General features: G+C 41.9%; 1 protein-coding gene across 5 annotated transcripts in view; it reads left to right on the forward strand.

Annotated features, from left to right (window-relative positions):
• The window catches only part of LOC131034286 (DNA ligase 4), a 308,263-nt gene that overhangs the window by 62,155 nt on the left and 224,005 nt on the right, over positions 1-22,103 (forward strand). For all 5 annotated transcript variants that reach the window (XR_009103768.2, XR_009103769.2, XM_057965753.2 and 2 more), the window contains exons 2-4: positions 819-910; positions 9,773-9,858; positions 10,066-10,202. Coding sequence is in view for 3 of the 5 variants with exons in the window: in XM_057965753.2 (XP_057821736.2) it covers positions 819-910; positions 9,773-9,858; positions 10,066-10,202 (315 nt within the window). In the remaining 2 variants the exon portion in view is untranslated. The remainder of the gene's footprint in view (positions 1-818; positions 911-9,772; positions 9,859-10,065; positions 10,203-22,103) is intronic.

A 22,103-nucleotide genomic window follows, 5' to 3' on the forward strand; every position in this document is an offset into this window, starting at 1 on the left:
AGCACATCCACATGCATGGCACCAAGAACAAGGATGTTACTGCCTGTAACTTAATAACAGTTCTGATCTGATCTGATTTTATTCCCTGGTGATGTCCCTAGATGCTTTGATAACTTTCCTTTATATCTCTCAATGTGAGGGAGAGGTCACACCTCTTCATCATGTATGCCCTTTGGCAAGAGACACATCCTTTCACCATTAGCCCCTTTGAAAGAGTGCAGCTCTTCATTATTTCTGCCCTTTGGAAGGGATTCAACCTTCACAATCAGATCTGCACTTTGATTACCAAATTATCTTCCCTCAAATGAGGTTCTCTTCGCCCTTTAATATCTCATGTTTGAGGGAGTCACAACTTTTCATTTTATGTCTTTTGACCATTCATTAACTTAATTAAATCTTAATTATATTTAATTATATTCTTTAAAATTTTAATTTTATTATTATTATTTATCATTAAATTCTATTTCAAAGTGGGGACATTATGCTATCCTACCATTCAAGGCTGATAAAACATTGATATTGAGTATTTGTTTCTACAGCTGGCGTACTTTTCTCTTATTGGGATCAATGATTATAAACCCTAAACTTCAAGGCTTGAATTCTTGACTTTTCTGAAGCTATTATTCTTTCATATTTGTGCATGGGTAAATTGGCCCAGTGTAGGAGATGCATAGTGTAACATGTTACTTCCCCTGTGAGTGGGGAATCAAGGGATGATAACATTTAAAAGTGCCATTCTTGAAATTCTTGTCAATAGAATTTGCGTATCTGTACATTTTCAGCCTAAACTAACTGAAGAAAATTTGTTGTTAATTCAGGTTTTGCATCAAAGGCAAAGAGTAATGTCTGGTGGCCTAAAGATTAAGGATGTAAATGATCTTCTTGACCGATTGGAAGCAGTTGAAAGCAGGTGCATTGATGATCTGTCTTTTATCATGCTATGTAATTTGTAATGACTAAATTGATGCTCCAATTTTGGAATCAGTGGAACATATAATTGAATTAATTATCATGGTTTGACTTTGTATTATTTAAGCAGCCTTGCCATCTTCTATCTACTTCAAGTGGGAAATTAATGTGAGCTATGTTGATAGTTTTAAGTGTCTTTATAACAAAGAACTGAAGGTTGATATAATCTACTGGCTATATTCTGCTGAGCCTCATTTTTTTGATTGAAACAAACTAGTAGCGAGAGCTTGTTATATTTCAATCACTACATTAAACATAAACGTTTATATTTTCTTATACAGAATTCTGCCAAAATGCTTAGGATGAGAGCTTGTGAACTTGATACTGAACGTTTAAAGGTCTTCCAACTACTTAACGATTTGGAAGGCAAACATGAAATGTGTATCACAGATTCCCACAAAGTAATACACATTCTAATTAGCAACATTTTCTTAATATTGAGGGGTTTATGCATATTGTGTCTCTGACTGGCTTATGGTGATATGCATCTTAGACTAAACAATAGTATCAAGGTTTTAAAGGACATGAATTGACAAACAATCCAAAAAGATTTATTAAGGAAAAAATTAGAAACCGTGACCAAGAATGAGGAGGAGGTCAGCAATTTTTCCTATTAATGCACCTGTCTATTATTAATTTTAAAAATAAAAATTGGGACATTTATTAAAATTGTGATTGATTCACAAAAGCATGATTAATAAAATATTTTGGTAACTCTGGAACAAACAGATTATATTTCTGATTTGAAAGAACAAAAGAAAATCTATTGAGGAGGCCACCCCAATGATTTTCAAAAATAGAACTCTGTCAATAAGCTGGAATGTGATGCAAACATAACTAATTAACTAAAGCTACATGTTAACTGAGAAAAGAGTTGTCCTAGACTCCTATGGTTTAAACTTTAACCTATGCTTGTGGGATAGCTGTGTGGGCAGCTATATTTAAGAATCTCCTCTCGTGGCAAGCATTCCCAATAGTTTAATTCATTTTCACCATGAGATTACACCTTTTAATCACATAGTTATGGACACAAGGTGCTTAAGTTAGTTCCTCAAAGCATCATACCATAAAGAGTAAGGATTTAGAATTTGAGTATGAAGTGCAATTCTTGTCCCTTGAGTTCTCAACTTCATTCATGTCACTTCCACAACATATATTGTGTATGAAGCAGTATACGTTGAGAGCTTTATCAAACATTAATAATATATTGTTTAATCCATAGTGTATGAAGCAGTATACGTTGAGAGCTTTATCAAACATTAATAATATATTGTTTAATCCATATTACACACACCTTCTGTAATACCCATTAATATTTTTCACATATTGCCTGTTAACCATGGTCAATGTGTGAATTCTATAATTACTGATATGTAACTTGACATCATAAATATGCCTTGATACTGATTCCTCTTTCTTTTCTTTGGTTTTTTGGAAAATCTTAATATAATTACACATTGATGAACGGCAGAGTCTTAGACTCCCCATGCTGTTACACTTCCCCATTTACACATTCTCTTGCACTTGGTTCCATCATATCAATATCCATATATATTCCCACATATTTGACACTTATTGTGCCCATTATTGCCACTTATATCTATACATTCAATATTTGCCTTGATATTGTCATTTCCTTTTCTTTGGTCAATCCTGTGAGTGTGGGAATGATCTTGTGGTAATGGATCTGACACCTAAAATTCCAAAATTCAAATTCAAAACTGGTCAACTCCTGCCTAAATCACTAGTTGTTATGAGCCAATTCCCAACTAAACACATGTTTGCATGATTTATTGCCATGTTCTTGTATTTAAAGGCATTCATCATGCTTTTGCAATATGGCTCATTGATGAATTTGGTGAAGGAAAGGATAAAATCCCTTGTGAAATTTGTTGGAGAACGTGCCCTGGAGGTGTTGCATGACAAAAAAGGATCGGCAAATAATAAAATGAGTATTGGGTGCTTGCAAATTCTCTGGAAAACTGTGGAATGCATTTTAAACTCATCTATGGAACCCTAGGTCTTCAGAAAGGGAAGATGAGAAGGTAGCAGCAGCATTGATGAGGCACAGAGAAGAGAGGTAGGCACATGAAAATGTGTTTTTGGGTGTACATATGCTCTTGATTGTTTCCCTAACTCTTTTTCTCACCTCACTTAGTCGCCTTTATCTTCTGTTGTTTATTGCTAGCCATTGTGGGTCCTCCATTTTCCTCTATCGGTGCCCAGAAAGACTTGGCATTAAAGATATTAGGAGTCCTGACAAAGGAACTATTGAGATCTGGGCAATTGGTTTGTAGCATGACAGAGGCATTAAAAAACTTAAACCCCTGCCAAACCTCTCTTTCGGGCGTATGCCATTGTAATGACCATCCCTATTTGTTTTTTTGAAATTTCACCAAAGGAAACCACAACAAGAGCCAAGCAAATGAACATGCAATGAAAGATAAACTGTCACAAAATTCTGATATAATGTTTCAATGGCAAAACACCACTGTGCAAGATTTCATTGGGGAATAAATGCTTATGGATGCAGTTTTTATTACGTCAAAGTGATTTAACAAGTGTAATTGTCATGAAGTACCTCAAACTGGAATGGAAGGATAGTTTCAGGTCTGATGTAGTTGTTTACAGGGTATGACTGCATTAAAAAACTTCAATACTCACCAATCCACACACATAAGTCACCTCCCAGCTAGAGTAAATGGTGTAGGACACCACCACAATCACCCAACACTGTTGAAAAACCCAAAGAATTAGTTGCCACTGGACTGATATACTGAACTGAGTATTGATAGGGCTGGAATTTGACTGATATAGTCCCAAACATCAAGAATAATCCTCCAAATCAGTCATCAACATGCTTCCAAGATATGTCTTGCACCAAACCTTCCCAACAGACATCAATTGGCCTCAAATTGACAACAAAATAGGCTCAGAAATTTTCCGATAGACATTATTAGTCATGACAACTAGGTGGCACTGGAACAAATAGGGCGATCTTGTCCTTAAATTCATATCTTAACCACAATGTATTTTTCACACTTGTAATATGTAGCCTAGGTTATTAATCAGCTAGGTGCCTCTTTTGGAGCTGTAAGCTGCCCTCAAACCCAAGTGAACAGACCCTGAATCTTCACACTAGGTCATACCAACAATGCCCATCAATTATATAGCCTTCATACCGAAATAACCTTGCAATAATAATCTTTTAGACCACACAAAATCATGTCTCCAAAGGTGAAGGAGGATATGCCTTTGACAAGTTTCATTGACTTTGGTTTCTTGTCACAACTCCATGAGCGAGGATGGAAGTACGACTCTGCCACGGGGGCTTCACTTAGTGAACTTGGGTTGTATCACGTGTGTTCGTGGCATGTTAAATAATCCCCCAATTTTCAAAAAATATTGCCCTAACTCCTTTCTTGTCAACCCCTCCCAAATCATAGCCTGAATTAAAAACCTCCCTATTTTCACTAGATATTGTATGTATCAATTTTTTTTTTTTAACATTTTCCATATCCCTTTATATTTCTATCTTATGTTATGATAAAGATTTGGCTGGGTTTTAAGCAAAAATCTAGATTTGGTTGAATGTACTAATATTAATCGATGGGTTACATAAGATGTTTTGAGTTAAAATTTTCAAATAACCTTAGGCGGGCTTTTGTTTTAATTTTCAGTTGACCAGCTCAATTGGTAAGATCTCCTCTTAAGTTGTCTCTAAGGGTTTTACATTACAACCATCCGTCACATTGTGTTGGGTGTTAGGCTTTACTCCTACTGCACAACAAAAAGAGGCATTAGAAAGTCCACAACTCTACCAAACTCTGCCTATCGGGGTTGGGCTTGGGGCTCGACACATGCCTTGGTTTCCTCCCTTTCCCCCAACCACTTTTGTTTGTGTTCACCCTTTCCTTCTTCACTTCTATTGTTAGAGCTTATAATGGGAACATGAACTTGGTGGAGGTTTCTAGTTCCTATGGAACCTCAGACCACCTTCTTGACTTGGCCACTGTTTGAATTTCAACTCTGGTGTCCAGCTAAAGTGGGAGTTAAGAGGATCCCGAACAAAAGTATTAAAAACACAATGACCAAATTAAGGTATCTCTAATTGGTTATCAATAATGGGAAATCAAAGGCAAAAATGCATACCATTAGAGTAGAAGAGGGCAAAAATGAGACAAAAAAATCGGATACCAATAAACCTTCAATGATTAATCTTTAAGTCTCTTTGTGTAATAGCAAATAAGAGTGAAAGTTTAGTAAGTGTGTTTACTTGTGCCTTATTCTTTCAAAATGAAGTAAAATAAGTTTGTTTTAGTGTTTCAAAGTGTTCTAGACACCACTTTTAGGGTTAGGGCTCATGTTTTCAAGTTGAATAATCAACCTAGGAGGTTAAAAAAAAGGAACTAAAAGATCCTTGATGGATCATAGACTGTGAATCAAAACATTGTTGCATAAAGCCCACACAATTATTAATATAAGCATTCTCAATCACTTACATCGGATGTGATAATATCTTGTTTCTTTTTGAGAGTAGTCAAATTTTTGTTGGGTTTGACTTGGGTTCTATATAGGTGTTACCGAATGTGCCTTGATTTGCTTGGGTCCGTTGTAGAGTGAGTTTAGCCAATTTTGGATCCATTTTGGAGGACCAAGACTTTCACAACTCCATAGGGGATGAGGACTGGAACCCAGACTTGGATTTGGAGGTTCCCTTGACTAATTTGGTAACATAGCTTAAAGGAATAATCCTGTAAGCAAAAAGATTGTAAAAAATGGAATGAAATTAGTTTGAGAAACTTTGACAGGATCATTTAGCACATTCAAGTGACAAAATCCATTCTAATCAGCAATTTTTTAAGGAGACAATACGCAAGAGTTCATGTATTTGTTATGCAAGACAAAATCATTCAGTTGTCACTGCAAAACTGTTTCGTTACAGCTAAACACAGCCCACTTGAATGTTCAATATCATGCTAGAGGTTGGAAACCCTTGGTTGGAAAATTAATCACTTACATCCCTAAAATTTTAAGGCTCTATTGGTAACCCTTGGTTGGAAAATGAATCACTTACATGCAATCGGTGTAACCAAACTTCTTTTTAAAGAATCCAAACATTATGTATTGCATGTGGTGTGAGATAAAGGAAAAGGGGCTTAAACAAGAAAAGGGCAACAAAGTTTCCCAACCATATAGTCTAAGTCATAGGGTTTGCCAAGTTTCCGCTATGAAGTTCAAAATTTAGGGGACTTAAAAGAACACCTAAAAACTTGCTGTAATTTGCCCTAATTTTTTTTTTATGAAATAGGGCTTAGTTTTTTAATATTAAAATATATGTAAAAAAGTGAGTCTCTGGGTGTAACATGGCGATTGTGTAATGTCCCTGGTAAGGCTCCTCTGATTTCTTAATAATTTTGAAGTATTAATGGTCCTGGAGTTTCTAATGGCTTGGTTTGGAAGATATTAAATAAGAGTTATTTCCAGAATGCTGCTTGAGGAGACTATGCGAATAATAAATATTACTGTATATTTATAATAATATATTAAAAAGACTCTTTCTGTACAGATTCTATATAATGTTCTTAGGCAAATTTGATGTTGAGGTCTGAATTTGAATGTCTCTGTGCACCCGTTCTGAATATTGAGATACACTTCTCTGAGAAGTATTCAGCTTCTGATGACTATGGATGAACCCGCTACCTCTGAATGATCTTCTTCGATTTGCAATTCAATGTAATGGTTATGCTATGATAGAATATAGTGTTTGATCTTTCCTCCTTTTGACTTATGCGATGAACCTGCATACATCTGCCATTCTTGCTGTTGCTTTCCTTTCCTTTTTTCCCCGATGATGCCCGTTGTGGAAGAAGTGATTGCAATTACCTTCATAGTCGACTAGACATGTCTCTTGGATTATAGGGACATGTCCTCTTATTGACCCTAATCACATCCTCTTCAACAAAATCCGATTGTTATCGATTAGTTAAGATAACCTCTTGGCATCGGTTTGATCCTCTCGTGAACATCGGCGATAATACTGTTAAGTAGAAGTCGATAACAATGAATAGTGCTACTATGAACGGATCCTCCTGTGGCAAAGACTTAATCGCATTATGGATGGTTCATCTGATTAAATATTGGATACACAGACAAGTAACTTTGATCTGGTTTAATGTCTTCCTGAAACGGATGTATTAATCTTCCTTCCTAGTTGACTCCACATCCAGAAAGGGGACATTACAGATTGCTTGAGCCTGCAAGTTCAGACATTTTGGGAGAGCTTGAGAATCTTCAAGTGATTGAAAGTTTGAGATTTGGTTTTGTTTTTTAATAGAATTTGACATGATTATTTTCCCAACTTAATATGCTCAGGGCATTCCTCAATTTGGATCTTGGGCCTTCTTGTTGGGCGCCCTCTCCCTATCTTCAGTGTGGGAAATCCTTCACTATACCATCTCAACCATCTCCGTGGGAGGAGATAGATTCGATGAGGAATAGATGCAGTTCTTACCAATATTTCGAGAATCATAACTTGTGTTGCTTGGCTTCTCTCCCATCCAATGCCTCAATTAAAATTTTTAAAATATTTAAAATATAATATGTTTATTATTTAATATATTTAATATTTATATAGTAATATTATTCAAATCAAAATTTAAAACATAAATTATATTATAATGCTCTTAAATTTGTTATAATGTATTCAAATTTAACATAATAGTGTTTTATTTATTTATAGTTTAAAAAAAAGAGGGGTAAACACTTTTGGTCTTGAGCTATAAGCCGGTGAGGACACAAACTGGGGACCTTGTCCCTAGTATAACCATTCAACAATTACACCCCAATGGGGTTTGAACGTTGATGGCAAGAAGAACAGTACTACAACTTTACCATCACACCATGCCAACATTGGCATTTTTGTGGATTTATTATTTATATTTAAAAAAATCAAATTTATATAATGCGAACTCAATCACGATTTATTTTTGTTTTTTTTCATCTTGTCAAAATTCATCCGAATTTTATTGTTGCTGAACATGAACATAACTTGAACCTTGTGAAATAGCCTATAGTCACACAAATGATCATTTTCCTTTTTGATATTAACACTTGACATAATCATAGATTCAAATGGGTGAGAATATGTGGAAATTCAGGAAGGGTTTCAGTCTCATCCACTCATCTCTATTGAATATAGCAGGGAGAATCAGTAGATACTGCAGTTGCTTATAGACAAAGATTTCCAAGCGCTTTTTATTTTTACATCCCTTTCTCATCGTACAGATTTTGAAGGGAAAAAGTATTTGGAGAACATGCAGATACAGCAGTCTGATCAATTTCCTGTTTGCATTTTAATTTCTCAAAGCCATAATAATCTCTTAAGCAACATGGATAAAATGACAAAGCTGAGGAAGGCAAATGAATAGAGACAGAGATATCAATGGGGCAAGGTGTATGAGCATGAAAGCAGTATGCACCTTTAAATGTCTTTCTTATTTACTTTATGACGTATTTCAATTTTCCCAACCCAAATTTGAGAGATCCTATGATTTATTGATAGCTGAAATATCCCATGGCAAGAAGCAGAGGAGTTCTTTGATCCAACAGCACTCCAATAGTCTTAACCTATAGACAGTCTAAAATGTCTTGGCCCTTTTATGAGAAGCCATAGAATAGGAATAAGTGCTAAGAAATCTGTAAGAGTGGTTAGAAATTAAATTCTTTGTAACAAATCTTTATTTAGCTGTTCTTCATGAATACAGAAGTAAAATGATTTTGTAGGGTGAATTCTTGATTTTCTTCAAATTGTCATTTCTCCTTTGTGATCAGAAGTTGGTCACCTACAGGTGTGGGGTAATTGCTAATGCTATTCCACTTAGGTAGTAACCAAGCTTGTTTCATACTTTCCTTGAAGCATTTCGGTATTTTTCTTTTGCTGTATATGAAGGTAAATGAAGTGCATTTCATGACATTGATAGGGAGCATATCTAGTATTGAAATCTTCTTGTATTCTATAATCTAAACTTGAAATATATTCTAATTGTTAATGAAGCTTTATGATCAAATCAAACATCATACTATTCAACATAGATGCTATCTCTCATGTACATGCCTATTTTTGAACCATCAAAACCTGTGCTTAAGCTACTCAGTATTTTAAAGATGCTTGAATGCACATAATGAACAACATTTTTACATTAGACACCTTAACAACTTATGCTAAGTCTAAAGAAGTGGCAGTGGACTGAAGTCACTGGACATATCTAATAATAAAAATTGAAGAGATCTGTTATTGTTTTCAGAAAAGAAGAAAAAATTATGGTATAAAAAATTGTTTTCAGAAAAAAAAAAAAAAATACAGTTTAAAAAGGAAATTACATGTTTACAAACTTTAGACCACAAAATTTCTGGCAATAAAATCATATTGGATTGAAACCAAAATTTTCACCTCTTAAGGTATTGAGTTTATGATCTGAAAGATGGTATCAACTAAATCTTACAAGGAATGAAACTACAAAGTTGCATGCGATATCCTGTCATCGTTAATTCATAAACTGGTCATACGGCTGTTCACAATATTGTTTATTAGTAGACACTGATAAATATCCCATTGTACTTCATTTATACTAATATTCTAGACAGTGTAGTTGCTTTCTTGTCATGTGTAATTGACTTTTGTACTTTGTATGATTGCAATTTATTTTTAATTTCTTATGTTAAAAAGATCTAGAATTTTCTATAAAAAGGGCAACCATTTTCATGAAAGCAACAGCTTTTTCTCAAGAAAATATTATGGCAGGGAGGAGAAGACAACGGTTCTTCAAGAGCTTATCAGCAAAACAAATACCTTTGAAATGAAGTGGATTTTGATGATAATTCTTAAGGGTATGTATTACAAACAAGATTTTTGTGGAGAAGAAAACTGCGTACTATGAAAATAAAAAATTTGGACAATTATTATGTAAATTTAAATACGGAAAAATGGGACGTGAGCTTCTCAACAGTCATAGATGAGGATTATACAGTCTTAAGGTTAGTTTCTTTTTGCTTGTTGTTTCAGTTTAACTTTATTAGGACTCTTCATGTTCTCAGATATGAAGTTGGGTATGGGTGAGAAAAGCCTGTTCCATCAGTTTCATCCAGATGCAGAAGATATGTTTAATGTGACTTGTGACTTAAAGATGGTTTGTGAAAAGCTTAAAGATCGAAATAAAAGGTTCAAAAGACAGGTATGCAATCTCTATCCAGAGAAAAATCTCCTCGATTCATTTGGTAAATCACATAATGCCATGAACCCTTTTAGTTTGAGTGTTGTTTTCAAACTGTTTTAATTTTGTAGAAATTTGAACTGTATAGTATATTATGCTTAAGTCACCTTTCGATGATCCATTTCCAATCAGTGGTCATTTCGTCTTTGGCCTTTGTTTCATGCACGTTGATAATACCAATGACCACAAGGAAAGGAGACCACAAAACACATGAGCACCTCGAAGCAATGCCAATACTGGAGACGATATTATCAACCAATCTGTGGACTTTAACCCCAAAGCTTTCTTGTTCACTGTCAAAGATTTTGGTTCATGTAATGAATTATAAGCCTTCCTTATCTCATGCTTATGACCTGTGCAGATAGAACACTTTATTATTTTTATGTAATCATAGCTTCTGTGAAACATCATTGAAATATAGTATTTTTATGGTATTTTCTATGAGTAATCATTTCATCTCTAATATTTTTCCTCTTGGACATTGTTAATAAATTAATTATCACAAGCCACAAAGCACATAATCATCTTTAAGTGATGTTTCTGGTAGAGCGGAAGACACCATCAATAACTCAGGGGCTTTCATTGCAAAGCCTACTTTTTGATTGACAAAGCTTTTGATATCAGTAATGCTTGATAATGCCTACCTTGTGTCATGATTATTATCAATGTGGAGTAATCCACACCAAAAGTAATGAGAGTTTCCACAGTTCCGCATTATTTATATATTTTCATTTTTTGTGAGATATTTAACAATGACTAGTATGTAATACATGATTTATCCTTTGACGACCTATCTTAAATGTGTAGTCATGTATTCTATGACCTTTCTTACATGTATATTGGTAGGAATCAGCAAGGGAGCCCACAAACCATACAAACACATCTAAATGATTTTAGTAGCAGAGAGGAGGATGCTAACACATCAACCCAAGGGCCTTCACCCAAAGCCTATTTCTGAACTAGGAAAAAAATTATTTTCTTTTTTCTTATTGAAATGTTTCTTGGACATCTAATTGTTTGTAACTACTGCTCCTTAGTTGCTACTATTTTTTTAATTTAAATCATAACAAGTACCAACTTATTTGACCAAGCATCTTTGTTCTAGCTTAGGAGTGTTAACTTCACAATTTCTTCAATCATCGTGGTGGCAACAACTCTACGCCACCAGTGATGCTTACATTCGAAGGTAGTAAGCTCTTGAAGATAGGGTCCCTCTTAGACTTAGACCTATGCCTCGAGGGTTCATTCTGGATGACCTTGCCTATGTATCCCCTCATGGGAAATCAGAGGCTTTGTAGTTCACCGTTGAAGGTTAGAGGGAGTTCATTTTCTTTTTTCGTATGAGATCTTTGATTTCTCTTTAAACCGAGACTATTTGTTAAACTTAGTCCAATAACTAATTGCCACCAAGTAGTGTACAAATATACACAATTACACAAGGGTCATATCCTTTCATGATTTCAGATTTCCCATTCCCATGGAGAGCAACTCAAGCACACATGAAGCATACACAAGATGACTAGCTCATACATATCACACATACACAATAGTTGTTGGCGGCAATATTGTACACGAGAATAAAACTAGTTAATTAAGTTGTAATTGTGCTGGTTAGTTGGCAACCAAGGGGTGGCAGTTGTGGTGCGACGGTTGGTGCTCGCACCCCTCGGCATCTTTATATACTCCCAAATGTAACTTGTGTAGAACACTTATGAATGGAATAACATCTGATACATTGCATCTGATATCTATGGCATTATTATTCTGCATTACGTGCCTTATTTGTGTACTTTAAGTTATTCGCCCGAGAGGCAAACATTTGGCGCCGTTGCCTAGACGTACTCGGGAACGGAAGACGCGGATGGCGCAGGGACACGATGGGCCTACCTGTTGGTGAGATAAACCCAGAGGCCGACAACGCGCAAACCGAGCTCTACAATGGAGGAGACACTGCGACGAGGGAATTTTCAATTTTGCTCCAGGTAGCCATCGAGACATACATCCGACGACAGGCCACGGAGGCAGAAATCTCACCAAGTGTCGTGTGGACAGCGCTGGAGGTTAGCCTGGCAGTAAATCGGTTGATGAACCATCTTCCCCGGTTGCTTGCACAGGCATCGTTGGCACAACAAGCTTGCCTGGAGGAGATTGCCCAGGAAGAGCGACACCAACAGATCCTTCAATAGTACGAAGATAGCAGCCGATGGGAAGCAGAACGGGATGGCACCAGGCCAGGAAGGAATTGAACCTTGAATCTTCTATATTCAAATAAAAGTGTCATTGACACGAGTTGTATTCAACTAAATGAATTAATAAAGACGTGTTTTGGTTTATGTATTGTGAATTATGGAAATGTACGACACTTAATGCCCAACCTATTGAATAAAGATAGAAATAAAAAAGCAGAAATAGACGAGTGGGAGGCTGCACAGAGGGCCTTAATTTTGGAACAGCAAGTAGAACGCAGACGGAGGCTGAGGCAACTTGCCGTAGGATGACCTGCCGAAGGGTGGCCCGAAGGGAACCAAGGAGGTGTCACGGAGGGTGCGGAAGCCGAGGGAAATTTCTATGCGTCACCAGAACACCGTAGGGTGCGGAGCCACGAAGAGTTTCTGGAGGAAACAAGGTTACGGCGGAATCTAGTCGAGGAGACTCGGGATCAGTTTAGAAACTTATCCCTTACACCATGAAGTGAGGATCACCAAAGGGAGCCAGGAGTGGGCACGGGTGAGAACGAAGGGGAGGACAACCACACGGTTGTAGGTGCTACACACGACAGGCAAAACACCGTACCCCCAGGACACACCACGGGCGCCGGAGGGAGCGGCGCAGGGGCTCAGACACAGCCACAGCCACCTCAGGGGAGACAACCCCCATCAATGGTGAGTAAACAAAAACTACCGAAGTTCAATGACAACAGGAAGGAAGATCCTGTCCGCCATTGTCGAACATGCGAAACCATATGGTCAGCAAACGGTGTTACCGATCAAGACGAATGGGTAACACAATTCCCAACAACCTTGAGGGGAGTGGCCATAGACTAGTACTCAGATATGGATAAGGCCAAAGTCGGCACATGGCCTGACCTGAAGAAGGAGTTTGGGATAGAGTTCTGCCTCCTGAGAGATGACAACGAAATAGTCGCCGAAATCTATGGAACAAAGCAAAACAGGAACGAGACTATCCGAGCCTATAGTCGGCGGCTGAAGGTACTGTTGGGAAAAATGGAGAGTCAACCAGCAGATGGGTTGAAAAAGAGATGGTTTGTGGAGGGACTGAAACACTCCCTCCGAAAGAAGATGAAAATTGTCCCATCGACATCATACAAAGATGCATACAATAGAGCGATGGATCTCGAGAGCGAGACCAAGACATCGAAGAAACAAAAGGAGGATAGCTCATCCGAGGAGGGTGACTCTTCACAGGAAAGCAGCAGCGACGACGACGCTGGCAAGCGGGTGCAAGCGCTCCAGAAAGACATGGAGCGAATGAGGAGGGAGTTCAAAACAATGAGAAGCACGGGTCGGACTGAAGGGGACATATGGTGCACTAAGTGCAAAGAGGAGGGGCATACAAAGGGTACTTGCCCGAAGAAAGCATTCTGCGAGATTTGCCAAGTGATGGGACACTCCACCAAGGAGTGCCCATACAACAAGAAAACCCGAAGTACACAAATGAACCAGGTGCTGTTCACGGAGCAGGCCACGACATCCGCACCAGCGGGTACGGGCCAACAAACTAACATGACGACATCATCTGGAGGATATCGGGATAACAGACGCAGCGGCGGAAGAAATAACAACAATAACAATAATAGAAACCGGATCCAGTATGACGCCAAGGGCCGACCAATGATCCAGTGTAGGGCCTGCAATTAGTGGGGACACTTCGCCCGCGATTGCAAAAAGGAAGCCAACCCTCAGCACCTCTGTCGATGGTGCGGGCCAGGCGACCATTAGGATGCAAATTGCCTGAAACCTGGTGTAAACCTCCTAAACATAGAACCCACGAAAGCAGAAGTGTTGGCAATCACAAGGGCGCAGGCCAAAAAGGGTGCATACCCAAATCCCCACACGGAGACAGTGAGAGTGCGGGAAGCAAGAGACGAGATCACAAAGGAAATGGCCGCACAAGGACAGAGCAGCCACCAAACCTCAAATCCGCCACGAACGAGGGGAGAAGAGGAAATCTTACGGCAAATATTGCAGATGGAGGTACTCGTGAGAATACAAGACCTCCTGGAGACCATGCCGCAGTTAAAAATGGCTATCTTAAACTCTGTACCCTCACAGGTGAAAATGAGGGAGGTCGCGAGCCCCACAACCGACCCTGCATTAAGGGAGGTCCTAAGCCCCACGGTCGACCCCATGTTGTTGGTAGTCAACAACGGACGCCAATCGGTGGTGGTAGAAATGGGCATATTGGGGACTACCTTGACAGACACTATTGTGGACGAAGGGTTAGGAGTAAATGTGCTCCTAGAAGCCACATGGAAAAAACTGGGAAAGCCTACGTTGTGGCCCCCCGCGTTCAAGCTACTAGGGGCAGATCAACATGGGATTAAACCCCTTGGTACCCTCATGGGCCAACAAGTGATGATTGGCACGCAACCATTCGTACTGGATTTCGTATTAATTCCCCTGAAGCAGAAAGGATATGACGCCATTCTCGGGCGTGGGTGGCTCATTGCAGCAAAAGCAAACCATAACTGGAAGCGGAATACTCTTTCCTTGGAAAAGGTGGGGAGGAAGTACGTGATCGATCTCCGTACGCAGATGGTGAGTGAGGAGTTGGCATCCTCTTCAACTCGGAATCGGAGGGAGACCAGTTGGGGGAGGGAGGAGATGGACGCCACATGGAGCCTAGTGACGAAGGGGTGTTAGAATTGGAGGCATGCCCAGGGGACGACGGGGACTCCTTGAATGGCCTCTTCAATTGGCAAATGGGAGATTATGAATTATTTACACCCGCGTGCAATGTATTGAGCATCGAGGAAGAACCAGATATATTTCCCCCAGAATATGGCGAGTACAAGGAAGGGGAGGCCTCGGTGAATGAGACGCCGGCACACCAATTCCCGAAGGGGGAGCCCATTAAATATCAGGAAGCCAGTTTAAAGGAGACAAATCTCGGGGGGACGAGTGACCCCAAGATCATCCTTGTCGGAGATGACTGGAATCCAGTGCTGAAAGTGGTGGCCTTCAAAATTTTCCTGGAATACAAGGATGTCTTTGCATAGACGTACAAGGACCTGAAGGGCGTGCCCCCAGAGTTATGTGTACACCGAATAACATTGGTACCAGGAGCCCAGCAGGTAAGGAAGCGGCCTTACCGTATGAACAAGAATTATGCTGCACGGGTGAACGACGAAATTGAGTGGATGTTGGAAGTGGGCATAATCTTCAAAGTTCAGACAAGTGAATGGGTGTCTCCCATTGTGATTTCCCTCAAGAAAGTGGCCAATCAGATCCAGATCTGTGTAGACTTCCGGTGCCTGAACGCTGTCACTGTTAAAGACCCATTTCCCATACCCTTCACCGACAGCATCTTGGAGGAAGTAGCTGGACATGAAATCTATTCCTTCATGGATGGGTTCTCTGGGTACAACCAGATATCCATCGCGGAGGAAGATAAGTTGAAAACAACCTTCGTGGTGGAGGACGGTGTGTATGCATACAACCGAATGCCCTTCGGTCTATGCAATGCACCTCCCACTTTTCAGTGCATCATCTTGCACATCTTCGACAAGATGTCGGTGGGGAACTTCAAAGCCTTCCTGGATGATTGGTCTATTTACAGCGGACATGACATCCACCTAAAAACCCTCGGGGAGTGCCTAGAGAAATGTCGGAGGGCACGGTTGGCCCTCAATCCGAAGAAATGTAGATTTATGGTACCACAGGGAAGATTGCTGGGACACATTGTGTGTAAAGAAGGATTGAAAACGGACTCGGACAAGATTCGGCTAATAGTAGAAATGGAACCTCCTACGAACGTCACGGGGATAAACTCCTTCCTTGGTCATGTGGGGTACTACAGGAGGTTCATCAAGAACTTCGTTGAGCTGTCCCACCCGTTCAATAAGTTGACACGGAAAGGGGAACCATACATCTGGATAGAGCCACAGAGCAAGGCCTTTGAAGAGCTGAAGACAAGGTTGATGGGAGCACCCATACTGGCATACCCGAATTGGTATAAGGAATTCCACATTCACGTGGATGCCTCAAACTATGCCATCGAGGCTACATTAGCCTAGGTAAGAGGATATGGGTTGGACCACCCCGTTTATTTTGCCAGCAGGTTGCTCTCGAAGGCTGAAAAGAACTACAGTACCACAGAACGCAAAGCCCTCGGCATGGTCTATGCCGTACAGAAATTCCGTCATTACCTGCTGGCTACACCGTTCACATTTTACGTAGACCATCAGGCACTCATGTACTTGGTAAACAAGCCTATTATCTAGGGGAGGATAAGCCATTGGCTATTGCTACTACAGGAGTTCACATTTTTAATTGTGGTAAGACCAGGGCGAAGTCATGTCATAGGCGATCAACTGTCCCGGATTAAGTCGGGGGAACCTCCAGAGGGAGTAAATGATGATTTTCCGTATGAGCACTTGTTCCAAATAGCCGTACTTCCTTCGTGGTACAAGAAGATTGGAGAGTACCTGTCGACGTCCCGATTTTCGGAGGGTATGCCTCCAGGGGAACAAAGAAAGCTCGTATTAAGGAGCAGGACTTTTTTGCTCATCAACGGGTTACTCTACAAAATGGGGCCGGACCAGGTATTAAGGCGTTGTGTCATGGAGGAAGAAGTCTCGAGCGTATTAAGGGAGGCACACGAAGGACCCGCAGCTGGACATATGGGCCTAGACACTACAACCCGCAAGGTGCTTCTGGCAGGACTGTGGTGGCCAACTGTACATCACGACGCCAGGAAGTGGGTCGTGGGGTGCGACACTTGCCAACGGGCAGGCAAACTTCTGAAGCGGGACTTCATGCCCCTCAACCCATCGCACGCACAGGAACTCTTCGAACGATGGGGACTCGACTTTGTAGGGCCTCTGAAGGCTAGCCGCACACGACGGTGCCGGTACATTGTGGTTGCGACAGAATACTTGACTAAGTGGGTGGAGGCGAGGGCTCTCCTGGATAACTCTGCAGTAAGCACGACTAAATTTATTTACGAACAAATCATTACGCGATATGGTATACCTATTCAGTTGACCAGTGACCGGGGGGGCCACTTCGTGAACCATGTCATACGGCTGTTAACCTCAGAGTTTAAGATTTTTCACTCATTATTGAGCCCGTACTACACACGTGCCAATGGCCAGGCCGAGGTCACAAACAAAATATTGGTGTCGGTAATTTACAAGTCCTGCGGAGTAGAAAAGGAAGATTGGGAGGAGAAGTTACCCTCTGTACTATGGGCCTACAGAACGCTTACAAGGTGACCACGGGTCAGACTCCGTTCCAACTCATGTACAGGCAGGAAGCGGTGGTGCCAGCAAAATTCATGGTGCCAAGCCTTCGCATTGCGGTAGAGAACAAACTCGGGGATATGGAGAGCCTGAGAGAGAGACTGTATGCCTTAATCAAGTTGGACGAAAAAAGAATGATGGCACAATGGGCCACAGAGGCAGCCCAACAAAGACGAAAGGTCTGGCACGACAAGCATCTTCGACGAATGAAGTTTACTCTTGGGCAATTAGTGTTGAAATTCAACGGGAAGAACGAAATCAAACCAGGAAAATTTAAAGTGCGATGGCTAGGGCCCTTCAAGGTACGCCAGGTCAATGCCAACGGGGCGATCAAGTTGTGGACGCTGGACGGGAAGGAGATACCAGACGCCGTCAATGGGTCAAAATTAAAGGTTAATCACGAACAGAGGGAACCTGGACCCTCCAGTCAAGATGTTTGACAGTCTATAAAAAAACAAAAACAAAACGTTCGGTCGTACAGTGGACCGTACAGTAAAAAAAGAAGAAGTTAAAAGTCACGGCGGAACCACCGTACGGTGGCAACACCGGCGATGGGACCACCGTGCGGTGGCAACACCGACGGTGGACACCATTGTCGTGCGGTGGACACCCGCACTTAAAAGCCCCGCAACACAAAGTAAAAACAAAAAAAAAGAAACCCCCGCAACACAGTTCCGCAGCACAGCCCACGCAAGGGAAAGAAAAAAAATGGAGAAGGAAACCCACAGCTTGCCACGCACGAAGAAAGACACGCAGCCCAACCGACACAGCAATGCAGCCATACACAACAGAAGGAGGTGGTTACGAAGGTGTCCAACGACCGTACGATTTTTAACCAGAAATCAGTTATACCAGAAATTAATGGAGTCAGCGGGGAAACGAAGTTGGAAAAAACAGTTGCAGGCTTCCTCCAGTAGCAGCCAGATGGATAGCAAAACCAAGGTCTTATCGTCAGGCGTATGTGTTGCAGGCAACACTATGGATGCCAGCTCCCGACAGAAGCAAAAGCAGAAAGCACCACAAGCGGCCATAAGTGGAAAAAATACGTTAACACCGCAGAATATCACCTTTGAAGGCCTGAATGGGTCGGAATGTCGGAAATGGTGGCAGGACACACCCGACAATGATTTGGTGAAGCAGAACCTTCGTAAGGCAGAAGTGGAGTGGGCTATTCGAATGCTCGTGTTTCCTATCTGCGAGTATGAGGGTGCCCTATGGTTCATGGTGGACACCTTCGACAGACACACACGCACGAGTACTTTCGAGTATCTCGGGAGGGATGTCACCGTATCCTTCAAAGCGGTGGACTTTACCAGAGTATTCGGCATTCCAGGCAGATAGGGCAGGAAAATAGAGCTGAAGGCTAAGAAGATGAAGTGGGAGGAGGAGTATTGGATTAAATTAATATCGAGGAACTTGACGAAAGCAGAGCTAGACAGCGTGGCGAATGCCACGAAGGGACAAGGAATCCGCAAGACCTTTGTTGCAGAGGGCCACTGGCAGTGCATTATGGATGTCATTAAGAGCAGGTTGACAGGATCGGGTAGGGTGTCGGACATAGCCCTCCCTCAGATTATGCTCATGAACGGGTTGATGAATGGCATGGTGTATGATTGGGCCACGTTACTAGCAGAGCGCATGTATGAGTTCTTGACGATGCAGCATCGCACGTTCTATATGCCCCACTATGCTATAGGGTTGTTCTTGGAGGCCACGCGGGAAGCAGTGCCGGAGGTAGAGTTAGAGGTACGACCACAGGGACCGTTGGCAGCGGGTGAGCCTCCTATCATGTATTGGAGACACTTGGACATTGGGCACTCTTCCGCGAAGCACAAGCGGGCAATAGATACGGCCTTAGGGGAACCTGATAGCGGGAGGGATTCCAGTAGTACAGAGGATTCAGAAGCGGAAGATGAGGAGGATGATAGCAGCGATGGAGGAGAGGGTCCTTTTTGCCCCACCCCTGCTACCGATGGGCACACCTGTGATGACATTTGGAGTGGCCGACACCTTTATTCCGGCATTTGGGCAGAGCCGCATGCTAGTTGCACTTGGCCCCATCCAGCAATAGGTAGCAGCACCGGGACTGACCCCAACCACGGAGGCACTTACCGAAGACATGGCAGAGTCACAGACGGAGGAGTCGCCGCATCGGGTAGTGGTCGATGAGGAGCAAGGGCTGAGGGAGGTGGTGGAATCGGCAGGTACAGTAGGGTCTATTTTAGCATTGCAGGTGCAGGTCCACTTTACACCACCGGAGACTTGTCAGTTGGCGGTGCCGTGGTCATTCGGGACAGTGAGTGTGGTCACCATGGTGCCAGTTCCTAGCTTCGGGCAGCCTCGGGTGACAATAGCGATGACACCACCATGGGTGGAGACCGTGGTGAGTGCAGAGGCTTCCATGGTGCACGATGTGCCAGAGGCTTCCAGGGTGCATGATGTGCCGGATGTGACAGGACAGGATGTGCCAGGGTTGCCAGGCTATATGCAGGAGGCAATGACAGAAGCAGGCGCTCTTCATGATGACCTCACTGCCTGGTTGAGCTGCTACCAACTTACACCTGTGGCACCAACAGGGGAGGCTGCTTTATCTCTAGGCAGGACCATGCATTCCTTGGATATCATTGATCTGGAGGAAGGGAGTTCTCCGAGCAGTAGGGCGCTTTAGAGGGTTGCGGCACCCCCTGCAATTGTAGTCACCAGTCCCTATAGAGAGGAGGAGGTGCCTGGGGGAGTACAACAGGGTACAGGAGAGTTGGAGCAGTTCATTGGCGAGATGACTTTGAGAGCACAGCGGCTTGTGTCATCTGCCACACTCCAGGCGGATGCCGCCATGGTTGAGCGGATCGAGGGGCTATTGAACTTTGCCCGCACCGGATGCAGAGAGGAGTTTGAGAGGTGTTTTGAGTGTGCCGAGTGGCCTAAGACAGAGAACCAGGCAATGCTGGAGGCTTGGAGCCTCACCGAAGGGGTTGGCGAGACCTGGATGCAGTCATTGTTGCGGGTGGTGGAGCAGACCTTCCGCGAAGGTTATCTTGAGCTTCGAAGGACACAACAGATGACAACCACAGTTGAGGCCTTGCATGTAGCAACAGTGTCAGCTCGGGAGGAGCTGACTATCAGGTTTCAGGAGCTGGAGGCTACCATGGCACAGACCCAGCCAGCGATGGACACTTTAGTAGTAGAGAAGTCTGCCTTGCTGATATAGTTGGAAGAGGAAAGGGCATCCAGGGAGCTGTTGGAGACTCGATTGGTCAGTGCACTGGAGAGTGTGGACAAGAAGGATAAGGAGGTGTTGGAGGCAGCCTATATGGTAAAGACCGCTATGGAGTGGCAGATGGTAGCGGAACGAGATCTAAAGAGGACGGAGCAAGTGTATGAGCTCCGTGGGCGCTTGGCGTCCACCGCTACACCACCATCGACGCCTTCTTCATCAGGGACGCCCTCTGCACCCCCTTAGTTTTTTTTGATTTTGGGTTGTGTATTCTCCATTTTGTTGTCAGTCGCCTGGAGATGAGTATTATTTTGGGGGGGATGATGTTGGCGGCAATATTGTACACGGGAATAAAACTAGTTAATTAAGTTGTAATTGTGTTGGTTAGTTGGCAACCGAGGGGTGGCAGTTGCGGTGCGACAGTTGCGCTCGCACCCCCTCGGTAGCTTTATATACTCCCGAATGTAACTTGTGTAGAACACTTATGAATGGAATAACATATGATATATTGCATCTGATATCTATGGCATTATTATTCTGCATTACGTGCTTTATCTGTGTACTTTAAGTTATTCACCCGAGAGGGCAAACAATAGTTAGCTTTAGCATACTCACATATACGCAGTGAGTAGCTCCACATACACCGCATATACATAGTGAATAGCTCCACTGTGCGTCATATACATAGTGAGAGACTGACACATCTACAATGATTAACTATCACTTGGCCCTAGAGCATCCCCAATGAAAGGATTGTCAGTGCATTGTGCACTACACCATGGGTCATATTCTTTTCCCCAGTCTTATGCACCAACAAGCAAGTAAGAATAGTATTCAATGTTTGCCCTCTCGGGTGAATAACTTAAAACATAAAGCACATAATGCAGAAATATGACATAGATATCAGACAAGTATAAGAGATGTTATTCCATTCCTAATTGTTGTCCCGTCACAAGTTACATTCAGAAGTATATAAAGATACCGAGGGGGTGCGAGCGCCAACCGTCGCATCGCAACTGCCACCCCTCGGTTGCCAACTAACCAACCCAATTACAACTTAATTAACTAGTTTTATTTCCATGTACAATATTGCCGCCAACATCATCCCCCCCAAAAGAAAAGAAGTCGTCTCCGGACAACTTAATACAAAATAGAGATGACATTA

This window comes from Cryptomeria japonica, chromosome 5 (genome assembly GCF_030272615.1).
Source record: "Cryptomeria japonica chromosome 5, Sugi_1.0, whole genome shotgun sequence".
Taxonomy (NCBI): domain Eukaryota; kingdom Viridiplantae; phylum Streptophyta; class Pinopsida; order Cupressales; family Cupressaceae; genus Cryptomeria; species Cryptomeria japonica.